We start from the raw sequence: 12,886 nt of genomic DNA, 5'->3' as shown, positions 1-12,886 counted from the left end.
GAGTATATCACTGCCATTGCAGCAAGAACTGGGAGTTAAGAAACTCTTTCAAGTAGTGTTTTCCAAACATGGACCATGGCTGCCCTGGTCCTGCAGGGAGTTTGTGAAAGGGGCGGTTTTCCAGGTCCCTTAGCCCTGGCCTTTCCAATGCATCTGTCTGAGTCAGGGCCTGCAGCTGTGTCTGTTTAACACAGACTCCCCAAGAAGGTCGTGTGAGTCAGTCTTTGAAGCTGTGGCCTCAGAAAGAGCAAAGCACCCCAGGGTGGAAGCCAACACCCTGGGGAGGGAGAACAGGGGGGCACATGGACAAAGGCTTAAGAAAGAGAAGGCCGGGGAGAAGAGGCCAACAGATGCAGAGTGGGCACGGGCTTACCCCCATACTCTGCATATCGCCCTGCAAGGGCCCAGGGGTGCACTGGTATCCCACGTATGACCTACAGGTAGAGCATGACCTGTGCGGCACTGCTTACAGTGTCTCAGCTCCCAGGTCTGCCCTCTCCTTCGGAGTCCTCAACTCATGATGACCTCATTCAAAGAGAAGCTGCAAGACCACAGCAATCGCTAAGGCGCCTCCCCAAACTGCTCTCTAACTACAGTGGATTTCTTGTTTTGTTTGGTTTTTAATTTTTATTGTAGTTGCTTACAGTGGATTTCAAAACAAACACAGGTAGGACCCAGGTCCCACTCCTCCTGACACATCTCTGACCACCCCAGGCCCTTGGCCTCCCCTTGAACAAGGTGCTGCCCTGGCACCTTAAACACAGCTCCTTCATCGCAAGACCAGACCTGCCCCAGCTCAGTTGTGTTTCTCCTGCTGCACAGTCAGCACCTTGAGGGCAGGGACCGACCCTCGCATGCGTGACACCTCCCCTGCCCCCAGGGCTGGGCAGAAGCACAGTGGCCTTTTGCAGAAGTGTGCTTTCTAAAATGAGGCAGAACCCCAGCCCAGCCCCCTTCCCTGCTGGCCTGGCCCTGCCTCAGGGTCGGGGGAAGGGGATGGGTGGGACAGGAGATGGGAGGGAGGGAGGACACACCTTGCCTGGACAGCACAGTGACGGGGATGCCGGGGTCACTGAGCTTGATGAAGGGGCTGCACTCGCTGTCAGTGCCCTCACGGGCCAGGAGGAGGTTTTTAGTGCACACATTTCCGTGGACCAGATCTTTATCCTCCTGCAGAGTGAAAAGGCAGAGCTCAGCAAAGTTGCCCATGGAGCTGCCCTCCTTCCCACTGTCTCCTGTTTCCCACAGGTCATAATCCACATTCCCCAGCCCCAGCCAGACCCGGGCAGCTTAGCTCTCCTGCCGATGATCTGTGTGACTCAGGCACATTATATAACATCCCTTTACTCCAGCTCCCTCATCAGTGAACCAGGGATAACAATGGAGCATGCCACATAGGGCTTTTGTGAGAATTAAAGTGATTATCAGAGCCTGAAAAACACCTGAACAGCTGAGCCATGGTAAGCACTCAATAAATGTGAGCTACTATTGATGCTAATAGTTTCATTCACTCATTCAGCAAGTACTGTAATATTTCTACTCTTATTATACACTGCAGTATGGAAGTCGGTTCTCTGAAGTGATCAAAATTTCCCTCTAAGCAGGATTCACATGTAAGCACACAGAACAGCCCACGATGATGGCGTTCACTAAGCACCAGGCACACCTGTGTTCAGGTGAAGAGCCTGGGCTCTCCAGCCTGCTTGGCTGGTACCTCCTTCCCGCCTCCCCACATTTTGGTTCCTGATGGGGACCACCACAGACATCAGAACATACTTACCAAGTAACTCAGGGCACTGGCCAGCTGTTTGGCAACTTTGAACTTCCAGGGTGTGGTGAGGACATCACTTTTCCGGTGCATGAAGAGATCCAGGGGCCCTCCCTCCACAAACTCTTCCACCATGATATCTACAAACACAAGAACAGCCACACCTGCAACCTTCTGTCCATCTGGGACAGCACCCTCCCTCATCCCCTTACGAGAGCTCACTTTAATGGCTGGTACTCCGCCTGGGGGTGCCAATGGTAGAGCACTTCAGAGTCGGAAGGGCCTGGGTTCAAGCCCTGCCTGGAGCTCCTCCTACTCTGACTCTCTGGGCAATGAACTCAGCTCACTCACTCCCTACCTCCCGAGTCTAGCACAGCGTGGGGCCCAGAGCTGGCAAGAAGTAACACTCAAGAAATTAGTGAAAAACAGATGGGATCTAGTTCCATGTCCACTATTAACATAAGCAACCGACCTGCTCAGTACTTTGAATTCCTTGATTGCAAAAAGAAAGGCAAGAAGCCTGGGCGACGTGAGGGGGGGTATCAGCTCCCACTCATCTTCACAGCAACCATGCTCCCTGGCCAGGGCCGACTTCCCCTTCCAAAGAGAATACACTTACTCTCCACATCTCGGACACAAACGCCATAGAGGTACACGATGTGTTTATGGGAGACCTGTCTCATCATGCTGGCTGCCTCAAAGAAGGCCTGTGGGAGGAAAGGACAAAGAAATGTCAAGGGCCAGCCTGCACTGGTCTGATCCTAAAGGGGCTCAGCTGAGAGGAAAGTCAGTGGATCCCAGGAAAGGTCACCACTGTCCTCATCCCAAGCCCAGAAACTACTCCCCTGGCCTCAACTACCCAGAGGCACTGCCAAGCCTCAACTGTGAGGGCCATCTAGCTGGGACACAGGACTCATTTAGAAAACCTAATAGGATGCAGAGCCAGGCTGGCGGGATAGGCTGGCTGACAACGTCCCCATTCGATACTCATGTCCACCACTTCCTCTTCCTTCAAACTTTGGGAAACAACAACGTTGGACACTATATTAGAATAAAAGGAAAACCAAGGCAGCAGATGTCTGTCAAGACTTGGCTTTACCACTCTCTAACAGTTTGTGGGATCCGGGGTAAGTCATTTTACTGCTCTGGGCTTTACTTTCCCAGACTCTGAAGTGACAGCCTGGACTGCATCAGGCACTTTGAGACCATTCAGCTAGAGTCTGGGGCTCCACGGCATTGCCACATGGACCTCTAGGAAGGAAACGGGAGAGAGTGGGACGTACTGGGAGGGACAGGCCCAAAATCAGGGCAAAGGCTCTTCTTAGCCCACTGTGCTCTACTGGCTCCAGAAATGAGGGAGGGGAGAGGGTGGGGTTGTGAGGAAGACACTTGCCAGAGAAATGTCCCTGTGGCTGGGGTCTAAGACTTTGAGGATCACTTTTATTCTCTTCTCTTCGGAAGTTCCTTCGTCATCCTTGTAATCCATGAGGGTCCCAGAGTAGATGTGTGTCCGCGTGCCTCTCCCAAGGTGCTCGCCCTGAAGGAGGAAGCAGGAAATTAGGGTGACCACCTCCTGAGGCTTCAGTGGTGCCAGAGTCTGGGACTGAGTCCTCAGTGGGAACATACATTAGCAGGGATGGGGCAACGGCAAAGGGGCCCCAGGAGCTCAAGCCTCTCCAGTGCCTGGTCCTGTCAGGCCTCCAGAGGTGACAAAAAGCTACTTGGCCAAACACAGCTGTGGCACTCCCTGGGCCCCAGGAAATAATCCTCATATCCTCTGAACAGCAACATGCTATCTACCTCCAGGAACAGCCTGGGGCCGAAACATAACCCTGACTTTTCACAAAACTTCCAACAGTGCCATCAAAAGCCACCAACATCAGCCCCCACCCAGGCCTCCAGAACAGACTCAGAGAGGACCTCCCTCCCCGCTCCCCCAGGAGGCTCCTCCACTCACAGGCTGGGGTACAAAGAGAACAGGCTTGTGAAACCTATTGCTTCCTGGCATTTTAACTTCGAGACCTCCTTTCATCACGCTCAATCGGCACCCACTTTCTGTAAATGGGTTAACGTAACAATGTACCTGACTCGTAGGGTTGGTGTAAGAATCAAATGAGGAACTAGGTAGAACACCTCCTGGCGCACAGTGGGTAGAAGCCAATCCACTGGGCCAGCGTGTTTTGTCTGATCGCCCTCTCACACCTAAACTATTCATTTTCTATCCATCTACCTGATGCATGGGTGCACATGTCCATGCTTTCAAATCAGTGATACAATTTATACATACATATGCCCTAGCAATCGCCAGAGGAAGGTGATGTAAAGACAGAGGCAGAGACTGGAGGGACAGGCCTCAGTTTCCCCACATATGAAAAAGGATAATAAAACCAAATGAGCAGCATAAGAACTAAATGAGATCATCTGCTCAAGGCCCCGAACATATAATGATCTGTCTCTAAGATCGTTCCAGCTTAAGCTTTAATAATTATGGTTTAAATACTCTTAATATTTGAAAATCAAAATGTGATTCATGAAACTCAGGCATTGTCAAGCTATCGACATTAACCCCACAAAACTTATTATTTGTAGTTCTATTATTCTATTATCCTAGGACCACCTATAAATGCAGAAAATGCATTGTGGCTGACTCCCTCAGCTGATTTCTGTCTCCCTCAAGAATGTACACAATCGGGCTTCCCTGGTGGCGCAGTGGTTGAGAGTCCGCCTGCCGATGCAAGGGACACAGGTTCGTGCCCCGGTCTGGGAGGATCCCACATGCCGCGGAGCGGCTGGGCCCGTGAGCCATGGCCGCAGGGCCTGCACGTCCGGAGCCTGTGCTCTGCAGCGGGAGAGGCCGCAGCAGTGAGAGGCCCACGTACCGCAAAAAAAAAAAAAAAAAAAATGTACACAATCGTTAACTGGGTATATTAATTTGCACAAACACCACCATTTGTCATCTGTCATAGCAGAATGGTGATACATCCGCCCTGTCTCCTATATCCTGGCAAGGTCCTGTGACTATTCATTAAAGCTGCATGTGTCATGAAGCGATACATCAAGATTATGGGAAGTTGCATTCCCAGAACATCCCACAAAAGCCATATGCTTTCAGAATAATTACTCTTCCTCGGAAGGGGTGCTTATTCCAGGGCCAAGTCATATGGCTCTGTGCTGTCAGGATTCCACAGCAACCCGGAGGCCCCTGCGTGTACCACCTCAGCCTCCCTCCACGCTGCGCCTTCTGCCTTTGTCTATGGCTTGTCCATCCTCTGGGGCTCTGCTTTGATGCCACTTCCCCCAGAAAGCCACTGCTGTCCCCCCAAGACTAGGTAGGATGACCATCTGACAGTCCCACATCCTGCCATACTTCCCTACTTAGGGCTTGTCTCCTGGTGGTATAATTATCTGCTTAAGATAGACGAGAGTCTGCCTCGCCCACCGGACTGTGAGCCTGCCGAGGGTGGCAGTCATGCCTAGCATGGGCAACTGCTCAATCACTGTTAGCTAAATGAACGCTGGAGGTGCAGAGGGTGGTAATCTGCCCAGAGACTCAGGGGCAAGGACAGAAGGAAGACCCCAAGTACATGTCAAGTTCCAGGCAGAAAAGAGGCTGGGGTACTGCTGATCTGCGATTTTAATCTCTGGACACAGCTCTGATAACCACCGGAGGGACAGAACAGTAAGATCTGGCCCTCAGGCCCTCAGTGAAGCATTTACATAAGTGAAGCGAGGCACTTGCAGCTGTGGACTTCCACTACGTCAAAACCTCCCCAACAATTTCAGGGACCGGCTTCAAAGAGTACATGAACAAGCCAGCCCCACGTTGGCCACCCTCCGCCAGGCTCCTCAATGACAGTGAGCCCACGATTTCCCCTCCAACACCTCCAAGGTGACGCAGCCTCTGCCGGGCAGTAAGCGGCCTATGTGGATTCCTTCCCTCCAAGGCTGCTGGCACGCCGCCCCCTTAGCCTCCCCGCCCTGCGTGTGGCTCTGTGTAAGGGGCTGGGGAGGGGGATGCACAACGGAAAGTGGGGGTTCCATGGGCCTCACAACCTAGCAAGGCCAAAGGGCAGCTACGACAGAAACTGGGCCTGCCTAAGGCTGCAGACTCTGGGCAAAGGCCTCCCAAGGCTGGAACACTGGTCTGAGGGATCTGATTCTCAAGACAGTTCTCCTCCAGGGTGCATCTCCTACTTCCTCACTGTGCTCTGTGTGCCCCCAGCTTTGCTCCTTCTGGAAACATCATCAGAAAGCCCAGGACTGAAATTCAGAAGTGCTTTTTCACACAGCATGTTTTGGGACAATGAGGGTCATCAGCCCATACTCCCCTGTGGAGACCTGTCAGCATTCCCACCAAGTTCTCCAACTACTTCTACCTGCAGAAGACCAGGCATGGAAGGTCCCTATTACCCTAGATAACCCTGCAAAACTTGATTAACCCAGCTCTTTCAAGGAGAAAGCAAGCCTCTAGGACGCATCAGCAAGGTCAGGTTGGACAGCAGGGAACTGGCTGACCAGCTTTACCTATCAAGGGGAAGTCTTGCTCTTCTTCCACCAGGGTCTCCCCAAACCCGACTTCATCCTCCCCACATTCCCCAGGCTTTTCTGCTGTGGGAAGGCAGGACCAGGGCTGGACCTGCAGCAGTGACTCACCTGCATAATATCTTTCTTGAGGATCCGATAAAAACTCAGCTGGCTCACGGGGAGGACAGGCTGCCACTCCTGGGCTTTCTTGGTGGCCACCAGCAGATTGGAGATTTCTATGGAAGAGAGAGGAGAAGTCTGAGCAGAGCAGCGAAGGTCTAAGGTCCCAGTTGGCCAACATCTGCTGGGCCATGGGCTGGCTGAATACATACTTGTGCATTTGTTGGTTCAGTCATTCAACAAATATTTACTAAGTACTTGATTCCCACCCTCCAGGAGCTCACAGGCTAATAACAGAGCCAATACGAAACAAATAATCAACCAATCAAAATCTGTGCAGCTATTCTTAAAGGGCAGGTACAGGCACTCCAGGGTTGACACAGCAGGATCTGTCCTGGTAAAAGAGGTCAGGGGAGGAAATGAAATGTTAAAAGCTGAGAACGGAAACTCCACGAATGTAGGGCCTGTGTCCATCTTATTTCCTGCTCTACCTCCACAGCCTGGTACACAGTATGCACTCAATAAATACTTGTTAAATGTGTAAATGAATAATCAGGGTGTGGGCTGAAGGATGAGAGCTAAGGATGGAGGAAGCACTTTGGGAGTGACAGGAACCAAAACTGGGGGGTGAAAAACACAAGTTTTGTGAGGAACAGGGCGGGTGACCCCAAAAGAAGGTCACACCTGAGCGTCTCTGGGCTCCCAGCAGCACCTGACAACAAGGAGGCACTTACTAAGTCCTGGCTGAATGTACAGATTTTGAGCACACCATCCCCCAGACTCTGCTGATTCAAACAGCAAACCAAACCTATTACAAAATGTGCCGAGCAGAGTCAGCACAGGTGGCTGACGGAATTTATAATCCACGGAAGCTGCCTTCCCTCCATGGAGCCACTGCAAGCTCCAAGGTTATCGTGAGGGAAGAAAGCACCTTCCACATTCGAACTAGTAGTGCGAGTATTCTAGGAGCCCCTGAAGGTTTTTATGTGTTCATGCACTAGCTGCGAGTACTGGGTCCCTACAGTGAGCCAAGTGACTCAAATCCTCACTACCCTGCAAGGCAGGGTTTTTCTTTTGTTATTTCAGCTCATATTTTCTGACTGCTTTCTCTGTGCCAGGCACTGTCCTAAAGAGCTTTATACACATTAGCTCCTCTGTCCTTATGACAATCCTATGAGATACATAGTATACTTATCCCCTTTTATAGATCAGAAAACAGATTCAGAGCCATTAAACCATTTGCCCACAGTCAGGCTTAGGATTCATGCTGCATTCAGGACTGGCTCCAGTCTCTTACCTCCACAGACAGCATGCCTGGCCCCAGTGGGGGGTACAAATCTGGGAGCCAAAAACTGGTTCCGATACAGACTCCCTTGTTATCATATCCTGATACTCCCTTTTTCAGAGTCTCCTCTCCTTCATTCTGTTATCCTGACTCCACCCTGTTACCTGGGTAAAATCAGGTTCAAACAGGCAACTCAGGACTGCCCTGATGGAGAAAAGACATCAAGAAAGGGCCACTTGAATGGTGCCCCCAAGGAAGGGTCTGGGCAATAGAGCCATCGAGGAAATCAGGAGGATGGCAACGGGAACCATTTATGGGCTGATTATTTGCAATGGCCACTTCAGGAAACATGGCACTAGGGTCAACTGTGTGAGCGGGGAAAGCTGTTAAACTTCCATGGAATCTGTTTCCTCACTAGAAAAATGGGGGACACAGTCATGCCCCTTGCTGGGTTGCTGTGAGGGATAAACGAGATGACACACATGAAGGGCTTACTTCAATCCCTGGTGTGAGGTGACTGCCCCATAACCAGCAGCCACTGTGACTATGACCAGCGTTACATCTGTTAGCACCGTCATCCTTGCTGTACCAGCTGGTTCCTGAAGCTTGGCAATAATCTACAGCAGTCTTCAGTGCCAGAGCTGGACGGTGCAGAAATCAAGCTTCAAGCTTGACTCCATGAATGAGGACATGAGAGGATCAGTGGCGACTGGTCAGTAGGTCCTGTGGGCCCCTATCTCCTTCTTAACATGGTCACCCTCAGATTTGGAGAGCAGCAGTGGGGCTAGGCAATGCACAAGAGACGTGGACTTTCTTGACTGTCACACCCACTCTGAGTGACCACCTCCTTTTTATTTATTCCATGAGGAGTTTCTTGTTGCATTTTCAAGTGTGAAACCCAGGTTGGGGTCTGGCCATCAGAAGCCTGTGCTCAGAAGGGCCGAGGCACTGAGGAACCCAAAATGGCATTCTCTTTAGTTTTCATGATTTCACCACTTCTCTAATTTGCAGGTGGCAGAGGGAAGACAGAGGGCTTCTGAGGGCCTATGTGAAAAAGTCGCACACACAGGGCTTAGTCTAGCTCTCCCATCCACAGCACCCTTATCCCCAGGGTCAGGAGAACTGACCCCCACCCCAGAGTCTTGGGCTGATGACTGCACCTGTAACTTTGCAGTGCTATGTAGGGGAAAGAGTTGGGGTCAGGAGACATGAGTTCAAATCCCCATGCTTCCTCTAACTACCTAAGTGATCTTGGATAAGTATAATGGATAACAACATACTCTGGGTTGTTCTGAGGATTGAATAACTTAAAACATGAAAGAACCTCAAACGGTGCCTGGCAAATTTAAGAATTACTCACGTGATAGTAGCCATCATCATCATCATCATTAGTTACTGCTACTCTTTCTTTCTTTCTTTTTCTTTTTTTTTTACTGCTACTTTTATTGTAACTTCTAGTGATACTACCATCTGTGTGGTTTTGAACAAGTCAGTGAACATGTCTGATCCTTAGTTTCCTCATTTTTATAACAGCTGCAAAGAGCTACTGTGCAGATTTTTTTTAATGCAAATATGCACATAAACTGCTTGGGACTGGCAGGTACCCACCAACATGGTAGCTACTGCTGTAATTATTCACTCAACAGACATTAGTGAGCACCCATTCTGTGCTGGACACTGCACTTCCCATGAATCATCGTGGTGAGACCCAGATCCTGTCTTAAGAGTTTATAATCAAAGTGGAGAGACAAACACTGAACACATTCAGTGCAGAGTTCCAGGAGCCTCAACAGAAGCCGTGAGAAGGGTTCAGTTCTGTTTCTGTGCTTCTCCCACCACAGCCACTGGTTTCCAGCTCTGGGCCAGCAGGGGTGGCATTTACACCAGAAACCTCCCCAGCTAATCCCAGCACAGAAATCACATCCCTGCCTCCGAACTGCCGCTACCTTCCCGCTTCCTGTGGCTGCTGTTCTCCATTTCCTAAGCCTCACCCAGAGCCCACTAATCCCTAGGAAAGTGAAAACCGCCTCTAATATCTGGAAGGATAGATTATGTGAGTAATTGGGGCTGTTGGGCTCTAAGGTTATAGTGCACTCCGAGGTCTCACAGCCAAGTGGCAGATGTGTTTTTACCTTTGCAGAATATCTTCAAGCACAAAAACAAAGGCTGCAGTTACTCCCCAAGGCTAGCAGGAAACCCTATCTGAGCAACAAGAACACAGAGTCTTTCCTCTTTCACCAGGTTCAGTGACAGTGTCTTACTGGGAGACCAAAAAGTGATTCAAACATCAAGCACCCAGGCCCCTTTTTGTGCTGGTGTTGCTTCTTCTGCCCACCCCTGTCATAAAGACTCACAGATGCATTCTGTAATAAGACAGACTACTCAGAGTATCTTCGACCACACTTGCTACGGCCTCAGGAACAACTGTGCTGCCCTTTCCTTGAGGCCTGACTCCTTCTAAGGGAAGGATCTGACATATGGAGGGCAGTAGCTTGTGGCAGAGAAACATCAAAGAAACCCACCAGTATTCAAGGGATCTGACACTGGGAGAAGACCTGGCACTCAAACCCCTTTGACCTTGGCCTTCAATGAGGCCCACTTCACTTCTCCAGGCCTCAGTTTTCTCTTCTATAAGACGGGACTCTTGATCAGGTGACCCCTACGTGTCCTTCCAGTTCTCACATTCTAAGAGGTGATGAATCCACCTGCAGGACATCAATGACACTGTTGGTGGGGCTTAAAAAAGAGCAGCCAATCACTGGGGAATTCTACCAAACATACAAAGAAGAACTTATACTGATCCTTCTCAAACTCTTCCGAAAGACTGAAGAGGAGGGAACACTCCCAAAGTCATTCTATGAAGCCACCATCACCCTGATACCAAAACCAGACAAAGACACCACCAAAAAAGAAATTACAGGCCATTACCTTTGATGAATATAGATGCAAAAATCCTCAACAAAATATTAGCAAATGTAATCCAGCAACACATAAAAAGGATCACACCCTATGATCAAATTGGACTCATCCCAGGGTGACAAGAATGGTTCAACAAACACAAATCAATCTATGTGATACACCACATTAACAAAAGAAAGACAAAAACCACATGATCATCTCAACAGACACAGAAAAAGCATCTGATAAAATTCAATCTCCATTCATGATAAAAACTCTTACCAAAATGGGTACAGAGGGAACATATCTCAGCATAATAAAAGCTACTTATGACAGACCCACAGCCAAGATAATACTCAACAGTGGAAAGCTGAACACCTTCTTGCTAAAATCTGGAACAAGACAAGGATGCCCACTCTCACCACTTCTATTCAACATAGTACTGGAAGTCCTAACCACAGCAATCAGACAAGAAAAAGAAATAAAAGGTATCCAACTTGGAAGGTAAGAGGTAAAACTGTCATTAAATGCAGAAAACCTGAAAGACTCCACACAAAAACTACTAGAACTGATAAACAAATTCAGCAAGGTAGCAGTATACAAGATAATATACAGAAACTGGTTGCACTTCTTTACACTAACAATGAAATATCAGAAAGGGAAAGTTAAAAAACGATCCCGTTTAAAATCACATTAAAAAAAATACTTAGGAATAAACCTGAATGAGGTGAAAGTCTTACACACTGAGAACTATAAAATATTGATAAAGGAAACTGAAGATGATTCAAAAAAATGGAAAGATATCCCATGCTCTTGGATTGGAAGAATTAATATTGCTAAAATGGCCATACTACCCAAAACAATCTACAGATTCAATGCAATGCCTATCAAATTACCCATGACATTTTTCACAGAACTAGAACAAATAATCCTAAAATTTATATGGAACCACAAAAGACCCAGAATTGCTAAAGCAATCCTGAGGAAAAAGAAGAAGGTGGAGGCATAACCCTCTCATACTTCAGACAATACTACAAAGCTACAGTAATCAAAACAGCACAGTACTGGCACAAAAACAGACGTATGGATCAATGGAACAGAATAAACAACCCAGATGTAAACCCAGACACCTATGGACAATTAATCTCTGACAAAGGAGGCAAGAACATACAATGGGGAAAAGACAGTCTCTTCAGCAAAGTGGTGTTGGGAAAGCTGGACAGCCACATATAAATCAATGAAGTTAAAACACTCCCTCACACCATACATAAAAATAAACTCAGAATGGCTTAAAGACTTAAATATAAGACACGACACCATAAAACTCCTAGAAGAGAACATGGGCAAAACATTCTCTGACATAAATCATACCAATGTTTTCTTAGGTCAGTCAACCAAGGCAATAGAAATAAAAACGAAAATAAACAAATAGGACCTAATCAAACCTATAAGCTTTTGTACAGCAAATGAAACCATAAACAAAATGAAAATACAACCTACAGACTGGGAGAAAATATTTGCAAATGACGCAACCAACAAGGGCTTTATTTCCAAAATATATATAAACAGCTCTTACCACTCAGTAACAACAACAGAAAACCCAATCAAAAAATAGGCAGAAGACCGAAATAGACATTTCTCCAAAGACAACACACAGGTGGCCAATAGGCACATTAAGGGATACTCAACATCATTAATTATTAGAGAAATGCAAATCAAACTACAATGAGGTATCACTTCACACCAGTCAGAATGGCTATCATCAAAAAGTAATAATACAAATAATAAATGCTGGAGAAAGTGTGAAAAAAAGGGAACCCTCCTACACTGTTGGTGGGAATGTAAATGCTGCAGCCACTATGGAAAACAGTATGAAGATTCCTTAAAAATCTAAAAACAGAGTTATCGTATGATCCAGCAATCCCACTCGTGGCACATATCCAGAGAGAACTCTAATCTGAAAAGATACACACACCCCCAATGTTCACAGCAGCACTATTTACAATAGCCAAGAAATGGAAGCAACCTAAATGTCCATTGACAGGGGAATAGATAAAGAAGATGTGATATATACACACACACACAATACATACACACACATACACAATGGAATATACACACACATACACACACATACACAATGGAATATTACTCAGCCATAAACAAAGAAAGAAATAACGCCATTTGCAGCAATGTGGATGAACTTAGAGATGATCATACTAAGTGAAGTCAGAGAAAGATAAAAATCATATGATACCACTTATATACGGAATCTAAAAAAATGATACAAA

General features: G+C 47.7%; 1 protein-coding gene across 7 annotated transcripts in view; it reads right to left on the bottom strand.

The window, feature by feature from the left end:
* The window catches only part of JAK1 (Janus kinase 1), a 234,087-nt gene that overhangs the window by 10,007 nt on the left and 211,194 nt on the right, over nucleotides 1–12,886 (bottom strand). For all 7 annotated transcript variants that reach the window (XM_082833853.1, XM_082833854.1, XM_082833851.1 and 4 more), the window contains 5 exons: nucleotides 6,422–6,528; nucleotides 3,162–3,305; nucleotides 2,388–2,475; nucleotides 1,781–1,908; nucleotides 1,035–1,170 (listed from right to left, as the gene is read on the bottom strand). In XM_082833853.1, the coding sequence (XP_082689979.1) occupies nucleotides 1,035–1,170; nucleotides 1,781–1,908; nucleotides 2,388–2,475; nucleotides 3,162–3,305; nucleotides 6,422–6,528 (603 nt within the window). The remainder of the gene's footprint in view (nucleotides 1–1,034; nucleotides 1,171–1,780; nucleotides 1,909–2,387; nucleotides 2,476–3,161; nucleotides 3,306–6,421; nucleotides 6,529–12,886) is intronic.

The sequence above is a fragment of the Leucopleurus acutus genome, assembly GCF_964270905.1.
Source record: "Leucopleurus acutus genome assembly, chromosome: 2".
Taxonomy (NCBI): domain Eukaryota; kingdom Metazoa; phylum Chordata; class Mammalia; order Artiodactyla; family Delphinidae; genus Leucopleurus; species Leucopleurus acutus.
Note: the sequence above shows the minus strand (reverse complement) of the source record. Positions and strands in the feature narration are given on the sequence as shown.